General features: G+C 47.6%; 2 protein-coding genes across 2 annotated transcripts; one reads left to right on the top strand and one right to left on the bottom strand.

Moving 5' to 3' along the window:
* Nucleotides 1-1,682: 1,682 nt before the first annotated feature.
* LOC136113880 (ral guanine nucleotide dissociation stimulator-like 1) lies at nucleotides 1,683-12,873 on the bottom strand (the record flags this gene model as incomplete). The annotated part of the gene is made up of 12 exons (XM_071803166.1): nucleotides 1,683-2,904; nucleotides 3,584-3,736; nucleotides 4,225-4,363; nucleotides 4,782-4,885; nucleotides 6,704-6,770; nucleotides 6,921-7,024; nucleotides 7,256-7,471; nucleotides 8,122-8,246; nucleotides 9,206-9,390; nucleotides 9,824-9,901; nucleotides 10,357-10,781; nucleotides 12,454-12,873. Coding segments are annotated over 12 exons (2,199 nt in total), but the record flags the coding sequence as incomplete, so codon positions are not given.
* Nucleotides 12,874-13,289: 416 nt separating this feature from the next.
* Nucleotides 13,290-16,984, top strand: LOC139826778 (uncharacterized). Its single transcript, XM_071803168.1, has 2 exons — nucleotides 13,290-14,037; nucleotides 16,383-16,984. Exons 1-2 carry the CDS (start codon nucleotides 13,371-13,373, stop codon nucleotides 16,472-16,474), a joined length of 759 nt encoding a protein of 252 aa, XP_071659269.1. The 5' UTR covers nucleotides 13,290-13,370; the 3' UTR covers nucleotides 16,475-16,984.
* Nucleotides 16,985-20,321: the final 3,337 nt, after the last annotated feature.

Here is a 20,321-nt window from a genome sequence, read left to right on the forward strand (position 1 = left end):
TCCCAGTGCAACCCCAAACACCCTTCACTTCAGCAGGTGACCGCACTTGTGCTTTCAGCTCCTGGGCTGGTGCTGTCCGGGCTTTCCCTGCTCAGCACTGACTGTGTTTTGGGAAGGCAGGAGCCAGTGCAAACCCTTCTCCGCTGTTCTGCTCTTTTTCTGCTCTTTTTCCCCTTTGCTGTGAAGCTCAGCTGCTCCATGAGTTATTGTGTTCTCCTGTGAGCGTGGGGTTTGTCCTCTGCTGTGGAGCACGAGAGCGAAGCCCCCGGAGCCCCGGCTGGTGCAGACCCCGCAGCGAGGGTGACAGACCCGGAGCCAGGAGCAGTTTCCCCAGGGTGAGGAGCAAGTGGAGCTGCTCACACCAAGGGCACAGGCAGGGTTGGTGCACGTCACCGGTTCTAAGGCTGTCACCAGAACCTGACAACCTGACAACAGTGTGCTGGCTCCCCGGGCAGTTGAAGTACAACCAGAACGCAAGAGGCAGCTTAAATTCGGGGTCGTCTTTTTGCCAGGAGCAACAAATGCCGTGATGGAGACAACGGGGAAAAGGTGGAAACTCTCAGACCGCGGTGCAGTCTCAGAGAGGAAAAGAGATGAACGAGACACTGAGGAGCGGGAAGAGTTGACGTATTTATCATAGAAACATTAAAGGTTATAGAGAGATGGAATGTTACACGAGATCAAATATTTAAATACATTCGCTCCAGACACAAAATAGTGTTAAAAAGTTCATCTATTTATTATAGATACATTAAATATTATACAAAGCCCAAACATGATCTAAAGATCAAACATTAAAATCTACTAACTCCAGACAAGAATTGGTGGGAAAACGTTTGCATATTTATTATATAAGTATTAAATATTAAATAAAGATTAAATAGAATACAAAATCAGACATTAAAATGTATTAAGTCCAGACACAAATTAGTGGTCAAAAGTTAATCCATTTATTATAGAAACATTCAATATGAGATAAAGATTAAATATCATATAAAGATCAAATATTATCTAGAGATCAAACACTAAAATCTACTAACTCCAGATGGGAATTGGTGGAATAAAGTTCAAGTATTTATTATATAAATATTAAATAAAGATTATGTGTTATATAAAGCTTAAATATTAATCCTAGTAACTCCAGATCAAAAAATACTGGAAAAATGTTTACGTATTTTTATAGAAACATTCAATAATATATAGAGATTAAATATGATATAAGGATCAAATATTAAACTATATTAACTCCAGACAAAAATTAGTTGAAAAAAGTTACGTATTGATGATAGAAATGTTACATATCTATAAAAACTAAATACTACATAAGGATCAAATATTAAAATATTTTAACGCCAGACAAGAATTGGTGGGGGAAAAAAGTTCACATATTTATTATGTAAATAAAGATTATGTATTAAATAAAGATTATGTATGATATAAAAGCTCAAATCTTAATATATATTAACTCAAGAGAAGAATTAGTGGAAAAAAAGTGACGTATTTATGATAGAGATGTTACATCCATGTAAAGATTGAATATGACATAGGGATCAAATATTAGAATATTTTAATGCCAGACAAGAATTGGTGGAAAAAAGTTCAAGTATTTATTCTATAAATATTAAATAAAGATGATGTGTTCTATAAAGCTCAGTTATTAGTATCTATTAACTCCAGAAAAAAAGGGTGGAAAAAAGTTTCTCTATTTATTTTATATGCATCTCTAGATATGTGATATAAAGCTCAAACACTATCTACAGAAGAAACATTAAAATACATTAACTCCAGACAAAAATGGGTTGAAAAAAGTTGATATACTTATCATATCAATATTAAATATTATACAAGGATCAAATATTGTATAAAGATTTAGTAATAAAATATATCAACTCCAGAAAATAATTATTGGGGAAGGTCTATGTACATAGTAAATAAATATTAAATATTAGTACATTAAATAAACATATTAAATAAATATTAAACATTAGTACATTAAATAAACATATCACATAAATATTAAATATCAGTATGTTAAATAAAAAATATTAAATAAAGCTCAAATACGAGATACAGCTAAACCATTTCAATATATTAACTCCAAGGAGAAATTAGTGGAAAAAAGTTTACGTACTTATTCTATGAATACTGAATATTATACAAGCTAAAATATTCTATAAAGCTAAGCTATTTAAATATAGTAACTCCAAGCAGACTTCAGTAGAAAAAAGATGATATAATATTGAAGGTTTCTGTAGAAGTATGGAAAGATTAAATATGATAAACACATCGAGTATTAAAATACATTAACTGCAGACAAAAACTGGAAAAAAGTTAATATACTCGTTATAGAAATATTCAATATGATACAAAGCTCAAACATTATATACAGGTCACATATTAAAATATATGAACTCCAGACTAAAACTGGGGGGAAAAAAGTTTACATACTTATAATATAAACAGTAAATCCTATCCAGAGCTCAGCCATTACAACCCATGAAGTGCGGGCTCCTCCTGTGCTGCAGCTTTTCTTCTCAGGATGCAGTCGAAGTTGCCCTGGGTGCTCATGGCGTAGAACACGTTCGCCTTGGGTGGGATCGCCAGCTCCGCAAGAGAGGGAGCAGAGCGAGCGTTCATGGGCGCCCCACTCAGCGCTGGGGGTTTATTCTCACCGGCAGCTGGGACAACGTGGCGATGGCGTTTCTGACGTCGCTTCGCATGTTACTCTGGCCGGCAAAATGCAGCAGAGCTCTTCAAGCAGCAGCAGCAGCAGAGTTCTGCTTCCCCACCTTTGTCCTCGGAGATGATCTGGACCAGCTCGTAATCCTCGGCCGAGCCAGACTGCAGGTTGTGCTTCTCCATGGCTCGCTGGGTGACAGCAGGAGCCTTCTCTTGGTTACTCAGCTGCAAAGAGGGAGTTGCAAGGAGTCGCTTGGTAACCAAGTCGCAGATTCTGCCAGACGCTAAAACACGCTCTTTGCGACACCTGGGGGTGGAGTTAGTTCAAGACAACAGACACTGCTCTAGAAATGCAGCAGGGAATCACAGCCTCTGCTCTCCTGAGCAACCGCTCGGAGAGGTGAGACCTTGTTCTCAGCAGCCATCGAATCCGCAGCAAGAGCTGCCCCAGCTGCTGTTTGCAGACATCCATTAATCCACAGTCTCCCCTGCTAAACACTTTCTGCGATGTCCTGCAAAGATTCTGGGCCTTGGAGCTGGGTTTGCTGGGGAAGGGGCACCTTGTGTCACAGCTCACACACCCCAGTGCTGAGCTGGACACACAACAGCCGGCGCTGGCAGAAGAGCAGGGGCAGCAAAGCCGGCACTTGCTCAGAGTGCTTCCCTTGGCATTGTTGATCAAATACAAGCTTCAATTTCAAGGCCAGAAACCTTGAGAGATGCTCTTTGCAAACCTCTCATTCATCCCCTGCTCCACATGTTTTGATTTGTAACATCGGTCACGTTCCCTGTCAAGGAGGTCTGATCGGGGAATAGGTGTTTCCGAAACTAAAAGCACCATTCAAGTCACCTGGGGTGAAAACACCACCCACAGTAACAGCGCTTTGCTGTTCCCACCGCTCACCAGGATGCTCCTGTAGATGTTGCCGCTTCTGTCCTCTTCTACGCTGGTGCGGATGACGCAGCTCTCTCCGCTCTGCTGGTTGTAGACTGGCAGGACTGGCGGCACTTCTTTTGATGGAACGGGAGTCACGGGGCCGGGGCACTTCTTGGAGCACTTGTCATCAGATGGCAGCAAGGGGGGAGACGAGATCAAACACATTCATTACCATTGAATTTCAAAGATCCAAAAGCTAAAGATGACACTCTTCAGCACAACAGCCTTAACAAGGGCTTCGGCAACCCAGTTAAGGCAGCTTAGGTCAAGAGAGCAGAGTCTGCAGGACAAAGCTCCCTGGGAACGGAACCCAGCCCAGCCCAGGCTTGGTCTGGGCAGTTCCTGGCAGGTCAAACCACAGGGCTGGTGAGCTCTGACCTCACCTGCTTCTCACTTGCTCAGCTGCTCTGCCTGCCCCAGAATTAGGCTGGGCTGATGTACATGAGCCCTCCCCCCAAAATCGCCTTTCCCAGAGCTCAGGTCCCTCCATTCCACTGCCAGCAACGCTCCAGTCAAGACCCACAGGCTTGGGCAAGCGCCTGGGGCCGCCGGCAGCGTCAGCAGCCTCGCACAGGCTGTTTGTGCTGAACACAGGGCCCGGGCCCTACCTTGTGCTGAGGCTCCTCAGCAGTGTCGGTGGGAGGGACGATGGTGACGGTGCTGTCCCCAGAGCTCCCACCTGGAGCAGGTTTGGGCTGCGCGTTGACGGGGGTGCTGAGGGCGCTCACCCCCAAGCCCAGGAACGGCCTAGGGGAGAAAAGAAAGCACAACAGAGCTGGGCTGAGCACAGCTGTCGCTTGCTTCAACAATCTGACCTGCTGTTGTGTTTTCCTATCTCGAGTGGCCTATTGTTTGTGTGGGTATAGCAAATTAGACTCTATCCTCATTTGCTCTGTTTTGCTGCTGCAAATTTGAATTGAATTTATAATCCAGCACTAAAATTGTTCCTTTGTCTGACACCTTAGAGTTATTTCTGCAGTCTTTAGTCGATAACCCTCCTGGCTACTTACACCAATAGAAAGAGACAACAGCAATACGTATTTCTAGCTGGCGGTGTCTCCTCGCAGCACTGCAGTGCTCTGGATCCCCAGCCAGGTTTGTCAGCTGGTGTTTGATTTATTCCAGTTCATATTCACACACCAAACCCCCTCCCCGTTGTACTCACAGGCTGAATCTCTTCACCACGCTCTTCTGAGCTCTGCCCGCTGCGGTGCTCTGGTCAGGAGCTGCTCCTTCGATTTCACGTGACAGACGGAAACTGCAGAACAGGCAATACCGTTAGTTAAATATCTCAAAGTGGCCATATCTGAGAAGCCCTGCGTCACTCCCACGTCCCAGAGGGTTCATCCCCACGAGGAGGAGCGCAGCTCTGTGCGTGTGTATTTCCACTCTCCGGGAGCAGCTCCTGGCAGCGCAGAGCTCAAGGCTGAGAGAACCTGAACCTGCCTGCGGGGGAAGAAAAGCTGCTTCGCCAGCTGGGCTGAGACCCTACCTCTCCTCATCACTTCAATGCCGCTGCCTCCTAAACCACTGCACGAATTTCTCATCTCCTGTCACGCAATAGCTGTTACATGAGGACTGCAACAGCTTAATTTGTGCCATTACTTCAAACTCCTAAGAAAACAAATAATAAAATAGGAATTCTAATTAGAAAAATCAAGCCAGTCTCGTTAATACACTAAACACACGCAGCAACAGATCCAGGACAAACTGCCCTCGGACAGAGGAAACCCCGGCACCTTCGCTCCTACTGATCTCTGACCAACAAGGCTCAGGCTGGAAGGCAACGCTCAGCCTTGATTTCTCGGTCCCAGGTACCCGCTTCGCTCTCTGCACCTTTGACCCACAACTATTTACTGCAGCACAAGGAAGATGGTCACAGACTGCATCTTGTGGCCAGCAAAGGTCTCACGCCAGCAGGTCTGATGCGCTCCCAGCACACAGAACACGCTCGTGTAACGTGTTCCCGTGAACACCAAACGGGGGGAACGTGCCCCAGACGTAACTCCCGCGGCAGCGAGTGCCCTGCGGCTCCTCTTCCCCTGCTGCCCGCATCTAAAAGGAATTTCTCTTCCCGCGCCGCCCCGCACAGCCCGGCAGAGGTTCACAGCGTGCCGGGGACTGTTCCTTCCTCACCCTCTGAGTAACGTGAGCGGCTGTTGGATACGCCCAGCAAAGACAACAGGCCTCGCCAAGAGAACGCTCTAGCAGAGAGCGTCAGGCACTAACGATCACAGAACAGTCACCGTTCCACTTACCCTTCGCCGCTTCTCAAAATTGATCAGGCCGCCCTGTTGGAAGGACAGAGAAGGGATCGGAGGAGAAGAGCACAGGCTCGGCTGGAGTTGATCACAAACAGGATGAACAGGATGAAGTAGCGACACCAAGGGACGGGCCAGAGCTGCCCTGACCAAAGGCCTCTACAAAGACCCGTTTCCAGCTCTAGGATAAGCCACAGCACTCGTGTACCTGAGTCTATTTGTTAAATACATTCCTCTCTTTTTAAGAACTGCACTAGCACCCAGTGGAAGATGCAGGAGCAGACACAGTGTCTGCAAGGGAGGGAGGAGATTTAGGATTCCAAAAATTGCCCCAAATTACCTCGAGATAGTCCTGAAGGGCTGTGTCCAGCATGACGAGGTCAGTGAGGAAGGTACCCAGGTAAGGTACCGTGCCTTGTGTGACTCCCTGCAAACGGTCAGAGCAATGGTGGATTAATTGACTGAGAAGTCATAATTATACTAATTAGAATACTCCTGTGGAAGCAAACAAAACACAACTAGTCTGCTTCACCAAACAGCGCTCTTGTAAATGATGCTTTCACGACATCATCCTTGGTATCTCAGCCAGCGGTTCATGTCTGCACAGAGCGGTATATAAGCCAAAGTGCTCATTCGTAACTCCTCTGCGTCAAATCTCGCTGTGCGGCACCTCTCGCCCCAGCAGAAAAGCCGGGATTTACAGACCCGTCTTCCCCAAAGCGCCGCATACGGGAGCTCATTGGTCAGGAACAGGGCTGAGCTCGGCTTTGGGTGAGATCACAACCTGGCAACTCAAGCTCATTCCCACCTTCAGCAGCAGCTCCCTGCTCGTCGCAAAGTTGTCACAGTCGGAGAAGATTTCGCAAAGCTCTTCGAACATCAGCATTGTGTCCCTGTACAGGAAAAGATTCAATGATTTAAGTTGTTTGTAAGCACTCTGAATCAGACCAGGGTACAATTTTTTTCTCAAGAATCGTTAACAGTTGGGCACAGAACAGATAAAAGCACCAAAACACATCCAGTGACACACTGCACAGCCTTACTTTGGAACGCAGGCCCAGGTCTTCTTCAGGCGATAAACCGAGGTGGACTGTAAGGCGGAAACGACGGCCTTCAGAGACGAAAAGTTGTTCAGGATCCTACATTGCTGTGAAAGGAGCGGTTAGAAACACAGGAGCGTTAAACGTCAGCATCACCAACAGTCAGTGCTCTTCTGTCTGCCCCGTGTCCTGCTTGCTGCACATTCTCCCTGCTAAGCGGGCAGCTCTACAAATACTGAGCATCAAAAATATCACTCCCCGCTACAACCCCCCTGTCCCCTCCCAGCTCCACGGCACCCGCACAAGGAACGTTAAACAGTCGTGAATAAACGCTTTACACGTCCGATACGGATCCACTTCTCCAAGATCTTCGCTCTTGGCTGTGTCTTTAATTCTTTGCTCTCCAGGATGGTGCTGAGCACGCAGTTGGTGACGGCGTTGAACTGCGAGATGGTGGCTCTGATGCTCTGTGCCAGCTGTTTGTTCTCTTTCTTGTCCCTTCGGGACCAGATGCAGCCCAGGCAGTGGTGGGGCACAACGTTCTGGAAGAGTGTCTAGAGGGAAACAGAGGTGTCCAACTCAGCCTGGAGCGCTACTGCCCACAGCAAGAAATGCACGGTTACAGTACAAACTGCAGCTGAATCCAGTATGGTATTAAAAGGGAAATATTGGTTTTCTCTCCAGTTTAAAATATACACTTTGGTATAACTCTTTAGGCCTGACGCCCTAAAAGAACTGTCAGCTAAACTGTCCTGGAAAAATAAAAGACACCTTTCTATCACTTACATTACCAGGGGGAAAGATTTCTATATCATGATACTTTTGAAAGAGATTGATACAAATAAGCCAAATCGGAGCTCTACAGTTACAAAGTACTTCTACATCTTCAGGTGAGGTAGCCTAAGATACAGTCAAAATACGCTATTTCTGAGGGGTCAAATGCTAAACTTTGCAAAAGAGGCCACACAGTCTACATCCACACTGTATAACAAAAAGACAAACACCTTCAGAAGAACTGAAGGAAAAGCCCAATCAATGAAGCAAGTCTGGATAACCAAGCAGAGCTGCGCTCTGTGTCCCAGCAACAGAGCGGTTCTGGAACAACAGACTTACACCGATATAAGTTAAAAAACAAACAAACAAACAATGAGAAGCCCAGAACTCTTTCCCCGAGCATTTCAAGTAATACCTATGATCTACATACCGCATCCATGTATGTCAGCTGTTCTGCCACCAGGTCTTCTTGGGACAGCGAGAACTCTTCTGGGCCGCTGATCTCCAGTTCCTCTTCCTCGTCCGGGGTGCAGGGAGAAAGGCTGTGGAACGCGTCTGGCCAGCGGGGAAAACACGAGTCAGTGAATTTATACAGAAAACAAGTAATCAAAGCAGGTATTTGGAAAATCACTACATAGAAGAACAGAACATGCAAAGGGACCTGCCTGGGGTAACGGCCTCACCGTGCTGCATATTTTAGGGAGATAGAGAAGGTCCAGAAGATTAAATGGGCAAAGAGAAGGTAGAAGAAAAAGAAATAGGGAGAACTGAGCTGTTCAGGGTCTCTTAGCTGAGAAGTGCCTTAACCCATTCACTAACCATTCTTTGGAAAGAACAAACCCACCAACCCCCCCACAACAACTCCTTATTAACACTGCAGAACTTTGATAATCTGCTTGTCAGCATTTACGCATTCTATACTCTGAAAAACAGCTGAACTGCAGAGACAAGACTGCAGTTATACTCCCAAAATATTACGCTGAGAATGCTCTTATGTCCACGTTTCAAGGGAAGAGGAGGAGAAGGGAGAGAGACCAGTTGGAAAGTTAAAACGTGCTTTGCTAGTACTACTGATGAGGAGAGAAAGTAATGCAAAATATACGAAACCAATCGTGGCTCCAGCAGCTTCAGGACAGGCCCCCGGACGCCCTGGGCTGGACTCGGCACTAAACCAGAGCTGGATTCAGGGCTGCAGGGCTGTACAGAATTGATCAGCAGCCTTGGCTGCCGCAGCACTAAGTCTAAACCTGGGCCTTTTCTGCACACCAGTCCTACCGTTATGCACTCCAGAGCCAACGGGGTCTGAGAAACACGCAGGTAACGTGAGAAAAATGCATGTAGTAGAACTCAGTCTGCCTACTAAGGCTGGAAGTTGATTCCAGTACTCATTCACATACCACGTGAGCTCTTACGACTTTTCGGCTCACGGCACAGGAAGCTTTGTGCTCTGGATAAGGGGATGTGTCAGGCTTGACGCTGGGAGAACACACAGACAGCAGAGAAAGGTACTTTACCATCATTCTCCCATTCTTCTTTCTGGAACTGCTCCAGGAGGTTCTGCGCCCTCTTCTCCGGGTCAGAGCCGGGCATGTTCTTCTTCAGATAACTCAGCACCTTCTGCAGACACACGTACTCGGGCGGCTCTCGGAAATCGTCGGCACATTGGTCGAGCCAGGCTTGTAAAATCGATGCCATCGCACTGTGAGCAAATTCAGAGAGAACACATGGGTTGTATGCAGCAGGTATTGATGCAATCGCATGGATCTGTACCTAATATAACAACAGGAACACTGAGACATTCATCCCCCACGTGAGGGCAGTATGGACACTTCTGTGAGCACAGAATTTAATTTGTTCTTTTTAGGCAAGAAATATTATTAAGATAATACTTCATAGGAAACTAAAGGCTGCTTCTTCAATTACACCTTGAGAAACCAGCGCAGTCATTCATATTTTCTCTGCGTTGTATTATTGGATGTGTTATGAGACAGCTGATACTTGGCCTTTACACAAGCTCCTTGAAGCAAACAGGGCTGTGAATTGTCAAATGAAACAACAGCTCTGCTGCCCACGTCCCGCTCCAGCACCGAACCCTGACTGGGGCTCGCTGGGCGCTGCAAAACCAAACTTACGTCCTGAGCACTGTGCTGGATCCGGGGGAATTCTGGGTTCCATGTTCTTCAGAGCCCGAGATCTCCAGGTTTCCGTATCTGAAAAAATGAGATGGCTGTTTAGAGGAACCTCTACTGAGCAACCCAAACAGCGTAATCCATATACAATTGGCATAAACATATAGATATTGGCATATTCATATACAATTGGCATGAAGACAAGGGCTTCATGCTGGACAATTCCACCGTGGCTGGGGAAGCTGCGGCAGAGATGAAGGGTTTGCACATATCCCCCGTGCACTGGTCTTTTTTTAAGGGACAAGCTGTATTGGTTTTCTTGTGTCCGTCCCAGTTTGGTTCCTTAGCGGTCAGACCACGCACGCTTTCCCCACCTGGCGCTTAAGCTTTAATGAGATTTGGGATGTGGGCAACGTGCATTTACACATGGTGTGTTTACGCTGAAATCCTGAATTTTGCAGGATTCTTTTCTGTCAACGTCCCCCTGTCGTGTATAATAAATGACGGCTCAGTTTCCATTCTGTCCCGGCTCTCACCTGTCCAGGAGCAGTTCCAGGACTGTGCTGGTGGAAGCAAAGGCCCTGTACGTGGAGAGGAAGATGCTGATGTATGTGAAGTCATTATCGGCAAAGGCCCTGTACGTGGAGAGGAAGATGCTGATGTATGTGAAGTCATTATCGGCAAAGGCCCTGTACGTGGAGAGGAAGATGCTGATGTATGTGAAGTCATTATCGGCAAAGGCCCTGTACGTGGAGAGGAAGATGCTGATGTATGTGAAGTCATTATCGGCAAAGGCCCTGTACGTGGAGAGGAAGATGCTGATGTATGTGAAGTCATTATCGGCAAAGGCCGTCGGAAGCGTCTCCACCAGCTTTTCCAAAGTTCCAGCTTTCAGGGCCCTGCTGTTGCACGTCTCGTCCGGGCTGACAGTGTGTCCTGCAGGGAACTGGTCCCCTTCAGCCTACAAAGTGGAAACAAAGACAAAGCACAAAACTCAGACAGAAGCCAGAGCCCCGACAGAGCTTGCACAACGAAACACAGATTCCATTCCACGTTTTCACAGGAATAGTCCATCTCTAGTTACTAAACAATTTTGTCGGTTTGGGCTCTCCAAACACCAAATGCTGTATCAAATACTGGAGGACAATCAAGACATTTCTTATTGAAACAGGCAAGTGTTTCCAGTGCTTAAGCTGTAATCTCCTGGTTGCCTTTGAAACTGACCATTCTCTCATAACAGGGCCAACCATTCAAAAACCCCGGATGCTTTCTTAGCATCCAGAAGTTTAAGAAAGGTTTCTCAGACTTCTTGCAGCATGAAAGATCTAAGTTCCTTCACTTACTCCAACCTCTACAAGAAGATACTAAGCAAGATTTCAAGCTTCTCAGTACTTAAAGGAATTGGTAATAAAGCCCAACTCACTCAAAATGAACAAAACCAGTTGTATTCCTTTCAACACGGGTTCTATGAAACTTTCAGTTAGAGCTGCATTTCTCTCAGACACATCCACTACCAGCCAACGCTTTTCAGCTGAAAAGCCTCCAAATCACTCTACAAATGCAGCATCACTAAGAACTCTTCCCATCAGCTGGAAAATGTACAGGAGGTCAAAAATACTTTCTGCTATTTCTCCCGGTAAAAACAGGAGGCAGAGATGGGAAATCTGCCACTCAAAGTCTCTATACTACCAACCTGGACACTACACCAAAGCAAGTTCTTATATTATTGCCTTGGATCCTGAAGAAAATGTAGAAACATCGCAACATAACATGAAAGTTCTACCCACCTCCTGACCCTCTGGCTCAAACTGCCACAGCTGCACCGATTGCAATGAAGTGAGGACACTTTGATCAGCTGGGGGCTTGGCCACCATGCCAGCTTTACTTACCCCGAGCCATCTTGCTCCTTCGCTGTCAGTCTGCTGGATCTGCGCTCTTCTCAGGCTGTCGCAGTCAACAGCTCCTTCTTGTGCGTCTTCAGCTCCATCCTCAGTTGTGCTCTGCCAGGAAAAGGGCCAAGAGAAACAAGTCAGAGAGAAAGGAACATGGTCCCTGCACAAGCGCAGGCTGCAGACACCAGCATGCCAGCACCAGGATCTCACAACACCTCAACAACGCTCACTTCAGTTGCCACTTTTTAGCTGCCTTCAGTTACCTGGGCCTTTTTGGGCTTTTAACTGAAAGCAGAGAGGAGCTGAGTGCACAACTTACTGCACAAGTCAATGAAAGAGGTAAGAATTAAACCAGAGAGTCCAGATCTCCTGAACCCCACCACTAACAGCCGCTGTATTAACATGCTGATACATGTTGAGGAGCAAAGCACTAGAGAATTGAAAATAGATGTAACAATTAACTTCAGAAATACATATACTGGTCCCCCTGCAACCACATAATGCTTTTTCTGCATACATACCACTTGAATAATTAAAGTTTCAGGGCTTTACTTACTACCATAGCCTTAAGCACAGCAACAACTCAATTGGAAAGGATTTGAGTGCAGTGCAACCAAATCCTGGTTTGGGGAAGCTGGGGTTTGGGGTTTTTTTGGGGGTTGCTTTTCTGGTTTTTTTTACCTCTTTTAACTCTAAAATATCCCTAAGTCATACAGAACTGTCTGTGCACCAGTGACTTGCCTCTTGAACGCTCTGTGGAACCTCCACATCTTCCCCAGGTTGGTTCCTCACATTTTCTTCCAGGCTCTGTGGAGTCTCCACGTCTTCTTCAGTTGGCTCGCTTGGAGTCTCCTCTGTGCACTCTGCAGTCTCTGTGTCTTCCTCTGTTGCCTTGCTTAGGCCGTTCTCAATGCGCTCTGGAGTCTCTGCGTCTTTGTCTGATACCTTGCTTGTAGTCTCCACATCTTCCTCTCTTGTCTCGCTTAGAGTCTGCTCAATGCGCTCTGGAGTCTCCTCAACGCGCTCTGGAGTCTCCTCAGTACACTCTGGGCTCTCCACTTCTTCCTTGGTTGGCTTGGTCAGAGTCTCCTCAAGGCTGTGCAGAGACTCCACATCTTCCTCGTCTCTCTTCTGCCTGGGTGTCCTCCTCCTTGGTCTTCTCCAGCATCTCCAAAGAGACAGGTTCCGAAAGGGTGTAGTGGCAGAGCCCCCCCCCGCCCCAGGGGGATGGGGTTGTCGCCAGCCTGGCTGAGAGGTGAAGCCAGAGACAAAAGAGACTGAAGGAGCACCATTAGAAGGTAATAATGAGTGAGCAATCGCCGGACACATGCGTGCAGAGCGCGTGGACAGTACATGCAGCCTATCATGTTATTGTATAACACGAGTTACAACCAATCACATTGTTGTAAGGCGCGTGGACAGGGCAGCTTTGCTATAAAGCCAGCCCGGTCCGACAATAAAGCGAACTCTGTGAACATCACATTGGTGTGTCAGGTTCCGTGGCTCGCATGGATAAAGCAACACTTTGGTGACCCCGACGTGATACTTCGTATCGAAGCAAGATCGCCGGAAGTGAAGACGCGAGGACGCCACCTGGGGGCGACACCAGCCCAGCGCTCAATCATAGCGGAAAGTAGGCCTACGAAGAAGCAGGTGGCATGGGAAACACGGCATCCGTGGAAGAAAAAATAATAGTGAAAAGTATTCTGCAGCTGGCTGCAAGAACAGGAAGAATTTTGGAAAAAGACGCGGTGGAGCGCCTTTTACTATTCGCCCAGCGTAAGGGCTGTGTTCGTTCGACGGACGAATTTTTTTCTCCCGGTACATGGGAGGACATAGGGACCGAACTATGGGAAGCGGTTACAAGGGGGAGCCGCGAGGCTTGCGATCTCGCCGGACCCTGGCGGGAGGTCAGGCAGCTGGTGCAGGAAGTCTCAGAGGAGCCGGAGCTGTGTGCCGTCCCCTCGGAGCCGCCCGCCGCGAGCTGCCCACCCTCCGAGGACTCCGAAGAATCAACACCGCTGGTATGTCCCGTATCAGATCTGGAGTTCTGGGGCGGAGAGCAAATTATACCCTCTGCGCCCGCTGAGCCATTGCCTGGCTCCGACAACGAATGGCAGCAACCGGCAAGTTTCAACAAGCCAGGACAAGTTAATCCAGCCGACGTGCCTTTGCCGGAGGACCCGATGGAACACCAGGACGGAGCCCCGCAGAATCGCCCTGACTGCCAGGAGGAGAGCGACGTGCAGAGCCTGAAGGACTTACTGAGACGGCAGGAGAGCCAGATGCAAGAAGTTCTAGAAGCTATGAAACGACTAGATGGCGGTAACAGTAAAACTTCGCGGTTAATAGCATATAAAAAGGCGTCAGATGCAATTAAGGACGGGCTGGAGGCAATTGGCAGGGAATGTGAAAAACGGGGAAAACAGGAAAGGGAGGGGGTGGAATTAGACCTCACTCCCGAGGAGCTCCGTATCAAAAGGGAGCGAATACAAAAATGGGCTAGACAATGTGTTGAAGATGGGATGTGGTCTGTAAGAGAAGCAGATGAATATTTGAGAGCGCGATATGGAAAAGGGCTGGAGACTGGGTTAGCAGATCGGTTTGCAAATATGCGCCGACTTACTGATCCACAGGGAAACACAAGGGAATTGTATAGCAGTGAAAATAATGATAATTTGGGTGCTGCCCCTGTGCATCAGGGTAGAGATATTCCTCGAGATCATTCTTATAATGCAGGGCAACGTTGGCAAGGGGTAATCAGAGATGCAACTATTGAAGGGATCATGTTACCTGGTAGTATTACAGCAATGCCAGTGCACATAGATAATAGAGGACAAAGGCAGTGGTCGCCTTTTGATTGGAAAACGGTTAAGCAATTGCAAAGTGCAGTTATGCAATATGGTATGGATAATAAGCATGTGATGCAGCTAATCAATTCATTTTTCAAGGGGCAAGTACTAACTCAAACAGATATTAGGGCATTGATGGAGTTATTGCTTCCTCCAACGGGGTATTTGCTGTTCTTGGACACGTGGCAGGGGAAAGTGGAATTGGCAGTATTAGAAAATGTTCGTTTACCAGCTGATGATCCGTTGCGGTTAGCGAGCATGGACCAGTTACTGGGTCGTGGGCAATATGCGGATGGTGCTACTCAGGCAGCACTTCATCCAAGGATTTTGCAGCAAACGCAAGGGCTTGCCTTGGCAGCAGTGAAAGAATTGCCAAATAGAGGTAACCCTGTGCCACCCTATTCTACAATAAAGCAGGATCCTGGGGAACCATATATGAAGTTTGTAGATCGTTTGAAAGAAGCTATAGATGCCTCTCCTAACTTGACTCCAGAGGCAAAAGCTGCTGTGGGGAAAGATTTGGCTATGATGAATGCAAACACCCAATGCCAACAGATACTAGCCGGTTTGGGAAAAAGTGCTTCTTTAGCAGAGATGGTGGAAGCTTGCACACAGGTACCAAGTATGCAACAGGAGGTAGAAAAAGCAAAAATACATGCTCAAGCCCACGCTGCGGCCTTGGCTGCAGCACTTAAGCCTGCAATGAAAGGCCGAAGCCCTTCTTCTTGTTCTTGCATGTTTTACTTGCAAACAGACAGGACATATTAAAAGAAACTGCCCTCAATATGCTTAGCAGCATTGCAAAAATGGCATAACTCTCCAGTTAATCTGGTAACAGATTCTCTTTATGTTGTGGGAATTGTACAAAGAATACATAGAGCGCTTTTGCAGCGAGTTTCCAATTCCTTGTTGTTTGAAGCATTGTTAGATTTGTGGAACGTATTAGATTATAGGACAGCACCAGTATTTATCATGCATATAAAAAGCCATACTAACATACCAGGTGGTCTAGTAGAGGGAAACAGCACCATAGACAAACTTGTGGCAGTAGCAGATATATCCCCTTTTGAACAAGCCAGACAAGCTCACGAATTCTTTCATCAATCCTCAGCAGCACTCCGAAAGCAGTTTACAATTACAAAGGAACAAGCTCGAGCCATTATCGCAGCTTGTCCTGATTGTGCCCGCATAGTCCCTCTCCAACAAAAGGGAGTAAATCCTCGGGGCTTGCAGCCAGGTCAGTTATGGCAAACTGATATTACTGAATTTGCACCATTTGGCAGACAAAAGTACATTCATGTCTCCATAGATACCTGTTCAGGACTGCTGTGGGCTACAGCCTTGACCTCAGCAAATGCAAAGGCAGTAAAACGTCATTTACTACAAGCTTTTGCTGTCATGGGTGTCCCTACACAAATCAAAACAGATAATGGTCCTGCATACCACTCTGACAGACTTGCAGCCTTCCTCACCCAGTGGAAGGTACAGCACCTGTTTGGAATCCCTTATAATTCTACTGGCCAAGCAATTATTGAGCGTGCACACCGTACATTAAAAATCTTTTGTCTGTTTTGAAAAAACAAGGGGGAATTGGTGTGAGCCCAGAAGAGGTATTGATGAAGGCATTGTATGTGCTGAACTGGCTTAATCCTAAAAGTGAAACTGAAATGGAACCGGTTGTTATGCACCAAATCAAAAATGTCAAAGATTTTTCCGAAAATGTGCCTAAGGTTAGTGTGTTTAATCCGACAACACAACAATGGGAAGGTCCTATGTCACTAATAACCTGGGGAAGGGGATATGCTTGTGTTTCTACAGGTAACCACAAAAATTCATGGATCCCAGCAAAGTGGGTGAGACCTTGGCTAGCTAACAGAGAAGAAACCCATTGCAGTGATGACAACCCTTAACCTCAGACATGTTATCGCTTTAAGCAACGAATGTAGCCAATGTTGAGAATACCACTTTGTAAAACAGAGCAGCAATTAATTTTTTGTTATTGGACATGTTCACAGTTATGAAGAGTTTGATTGTATGTGTTGTTTGAACTTAAAAGTTAAAAAGATAGAAGATTTGCAGAACAAGAAAATAACAGAAGATATTGGGTTTTTTGGGGTGAATGCCTTGTTTGGTTAAAAGGAATATTGAAAACAGGTTTGTTCTTGTTAATTGTAATTGTATTAGCCTTAATGTTCTTACCCTGTATTTCACACTGTATTTAAAGCATGATATGGCGTATAGTTAATATTAAATAAAAGAGGGGGAGATGTAGTGGCAGAGCCCCCCCCCGCCCCAGGGGGATGGGGTTGTCCCCAGCCTGGCTGAGAGGTGAAGCCAGAGACAAAAGAGACTAAAGGAGCACCATTAGAATGTAATAATGAGTGAGCAATCGCCGGACACATGCGTGCAGAGCGCGTGGACAGTACATGCAGCCTATCATGTTATTGTATAGCACGAGTTACAACCAATCACGTTGTTGTAAGGCGCGTGGACAGGGCAGCCTTGCTATAAAGCCAGCCCGGTCCGACAATAAAGCGAACTCTGTGAACATCCCATTGGTGTGTCAGGTTCCGTGGCTCGCATGGATAAAGCAACAAAAGGGGAAGTTCCGAGCCTGTTAGAAAACAACGGAAAAACAGTTTTGAATTGCAGATAGCAACACATTTACTTTTAACGTCCTTGCAAAAGTACCGGGGCAAGATCACATGAACCCTGAAATTCAGACACTATTACAATGCACAAAATAGATAGGATCATAGAAACATTTTGGTTGGAAGAGACCATCGAGTGCAACCGTCAACCCACCCCTGGCACTGCCCCATGTCCCTCGGGACCTCATCTATGTCCCTTTTAAACCCCTCCAGGGATGGTGACTCCACCGCTGCCATGGGCAGCCTGTTCCAATGTCTAATAACCCTTTCACAGAATCACAGAATCCCAGAATGTCAGGGGTTGGAAGGGACCTGGAAAGCTCATCCAGGAGCAGGAACACCCAGCTGAGGTTCCACAGGAAGGTGTCCAGGCGGGTTTGAATGTCTGCAGAGAAGGAGACTCCACAACCCCCATGGGCAGCCTGGGCCAGGCTCTGACACCCTCACCATGAAGAAGTTTCTTGTCAAATTTAAGAGGAACCTTTTGTGTCTCAGTTTGTACCCGTCACCCCTTGTCCTGTCACTGGTTGTCACTGAGAAGAGCCTGGCTCCATCCTCCTGACACTGCCCCTTTCCATATTGATCACCAGGAATGAGTCCCCCCTCAGTCTCCTCTTCTCCAGCTCCAGAGCCCCAGCTCCCTCAGCCTTTCCTCACACGGGAGATGCTCCACTCCCTTCAGCATCTTGGTGGCTGCGCTGGACTCTCTCCAGCAGTTCCCTGTCCTTCTGGAGCTGAGGGGCCACAACTGGACACAATATTCCAGGTGTGGTCTCCCCAGGGCAGAGCAGAGGGGCAGGAGAACCTCTCTGACCTACTGACCACCCCCTTCTAACCCACCCCAGGTACCATTGGCCTTCCTGGCCACAAGGGCCCAGTGCTGGCTCACGGTTTTCCTTCCTCAGTGTGATATATCACACTATATTTCAAATTTAATCTCTTTTTTTTAGCCATGCCTTTTAAGAAATGAGAAAGCATTACACAAATCCCTTTTATGAAGTGAAACTACAAAAAGAACTATTACATTTTTTAGCACTAAAGGGACAATTTACCTGTGTAGGGTTTGGGGTTTTCTGGGGGGAGAGGGGGGCAGTGGGGGGAGGTGGGGTGGTCGAATTTTGTGCTCAGAAATAAAATCACTGCTTCTGAGTACAAAACAAATACCTTCTATATAACGGACAAAATGGAAATTGTTATTGCTGCATCATTAACACATCTCTTGTTTAGACATCAGAAGTGCTTTCCGTAAAAGGTGAGGTCTTGATCATATTACATTTATTCATCTGAAAGATGAATAAATGTCCCCAGGACCCCCAGGTCCCTTTCCCCTACACTGCTCTCTAACAGGTCATTCCCCAACTTACACTGGAACCTGGGGTTGTTCCTGCCCAGATGCAAGACTCTACACCTTCCCTTGTTATATTTCATCAAATTTTTCCCTGCCCAGCTCTCCAGCCTGTCCAGGTCTCTGGATGGCAGCACAGCCTCTGGTGTATCAGCCACTCCTCCCAGCTTGGTGTCACCAGCAAGCTTGCCGACAGGACACTCTAGTCCCTCATCCAAATCCTCGATGAATATATTGAATAATACAGGCCCCAGCACTGACCCCTGAGGCACTGCATGAGATCCAGGCCTCCAACTGGACGCCACCCCATTGACCACGACTCTCTGGCTTCTTCCCCTCAGCCAGTTCGCAGTCACCTCACTGCCCGATCACCCAGACCGCACTCCCTCCCGCTTCTGGGAGGAAATGTTCCCAATAGCCAACCTGAGCCTCCCCCGCCCAACTGGAGGCCGTTTCCTCCCGTCCCGTCACTTGTGCAGCCACCAACTCCCTCCTCTCGCCACTCGGAGCTGCCCCCCCACCCCCGGCCCCGTGTGCCCCGCGGCCCCGGGGGAGGGCGGGCGGCGGGGCCCGGCTCGCTCATACCCGTCCGCAGCAGGGCCCGCAGCCGATCCCGCACATGGCGCTGTGTCCGCGTCCGCAGGCAGGGCTGCTGCCGGCTCCGCCAGCCCCGCACTCCCGCTCTCTCTCGCACCGACCGCTCGCCCCCACGCCAACGGCGGCGACGGCTCCGCCGGCACCACGGCGACCGGACGCGGCCTCGCGGCGGCACGCGCCGCCCGCAGCCGGCCAATCGCAGCTCGCCGCCGCTCCGCGCGCGCCCCCTTGCCCCGCCCTCAGCCCGCCCGCAGTCCGAGCCCTTGCTCAGCCGGACAAGGTGCCGGGAGCGGGACAGACGGACCGAGCCGGGAGCGTGGGCATCAGACTGTGCGTGCAACACAACGTGTGCTGCGGCAGAGCCCGGGGCGAGCGCTCCCGGAGCTGCTTCACGCACACGCACCACGCGCTGGGATTTTACTCCTGGCCCTTTAAAGATTCCTAGCACAATTGCTTACATACAGTTCTGAACTAGATATTCATTCTGTGGCTTAAAGTGTTAGTTCGTTAGTAGGCTCTTACTATGTAGTTGGTTAACCCTTTAAAATGTTATTTCCCTCTATCAATATAACTTCATAAACAAGTTTCCTAACTTTTTACATAGAACTTCACCACCTTTTCCTTTTCCAGGTTCAGAGCCCGTGCCCCATTTGGTTATATCTGTAAACATTAAACATCTTCTCAGCACGAACCACAGCTGCATTTCTCACAGTTCCCCTTTTTGCTTTTTATCCCATTGATTCGTGCTTTGACTTCAAAGTTAGCCAGCACCTGCCTAAAATCATTAATTTATACCCCGTTCCTTTTGCTGCCATTTCAGGATCGATAGGCATGGCTGAGATTTGCATGCCTTGGACTGCTGAATGTAGTAACTGAATAAAGCACGGGATCATGCATGGCACAAACAGTAAACGCAGAAATGCACATACTATCACGAACCCTATTTTCTTCCACCAGGCTACAGTTTCGAGACCAATATCCATTAGGTGGACCTGGCCACCAAGTGGGAGGAATAGAGGTACTTGACGAATTTGCCCTCAACGCTAACTGACAAGGGGTTCGTCCAACGTATTCAGTCATTTGAGACCCCCCACATATCCAGCACGAGGTGACATTTAATTCTCGGGCTGTCTTTTCCATAAGATCTATAAACAGGTTTTTCCC

The sequence above is a fragment of the Patagioenas fasciata genome, unplaced genomic scaffold (genome assembly GCF_037038585.1).
Source record: "Patagioenas fasciata isolate bPatFas1 unplaced genomic scaffold, bPatFas1.hap1 Unplaced_17, whole genome shotgun sequence".
Classification (NCBI taxonomy): Eukaryota; Metazoa; Chordata; class Aves; order Columbiformes; family Columbidae; genus Patagioenas; species Patagioenas fasciata.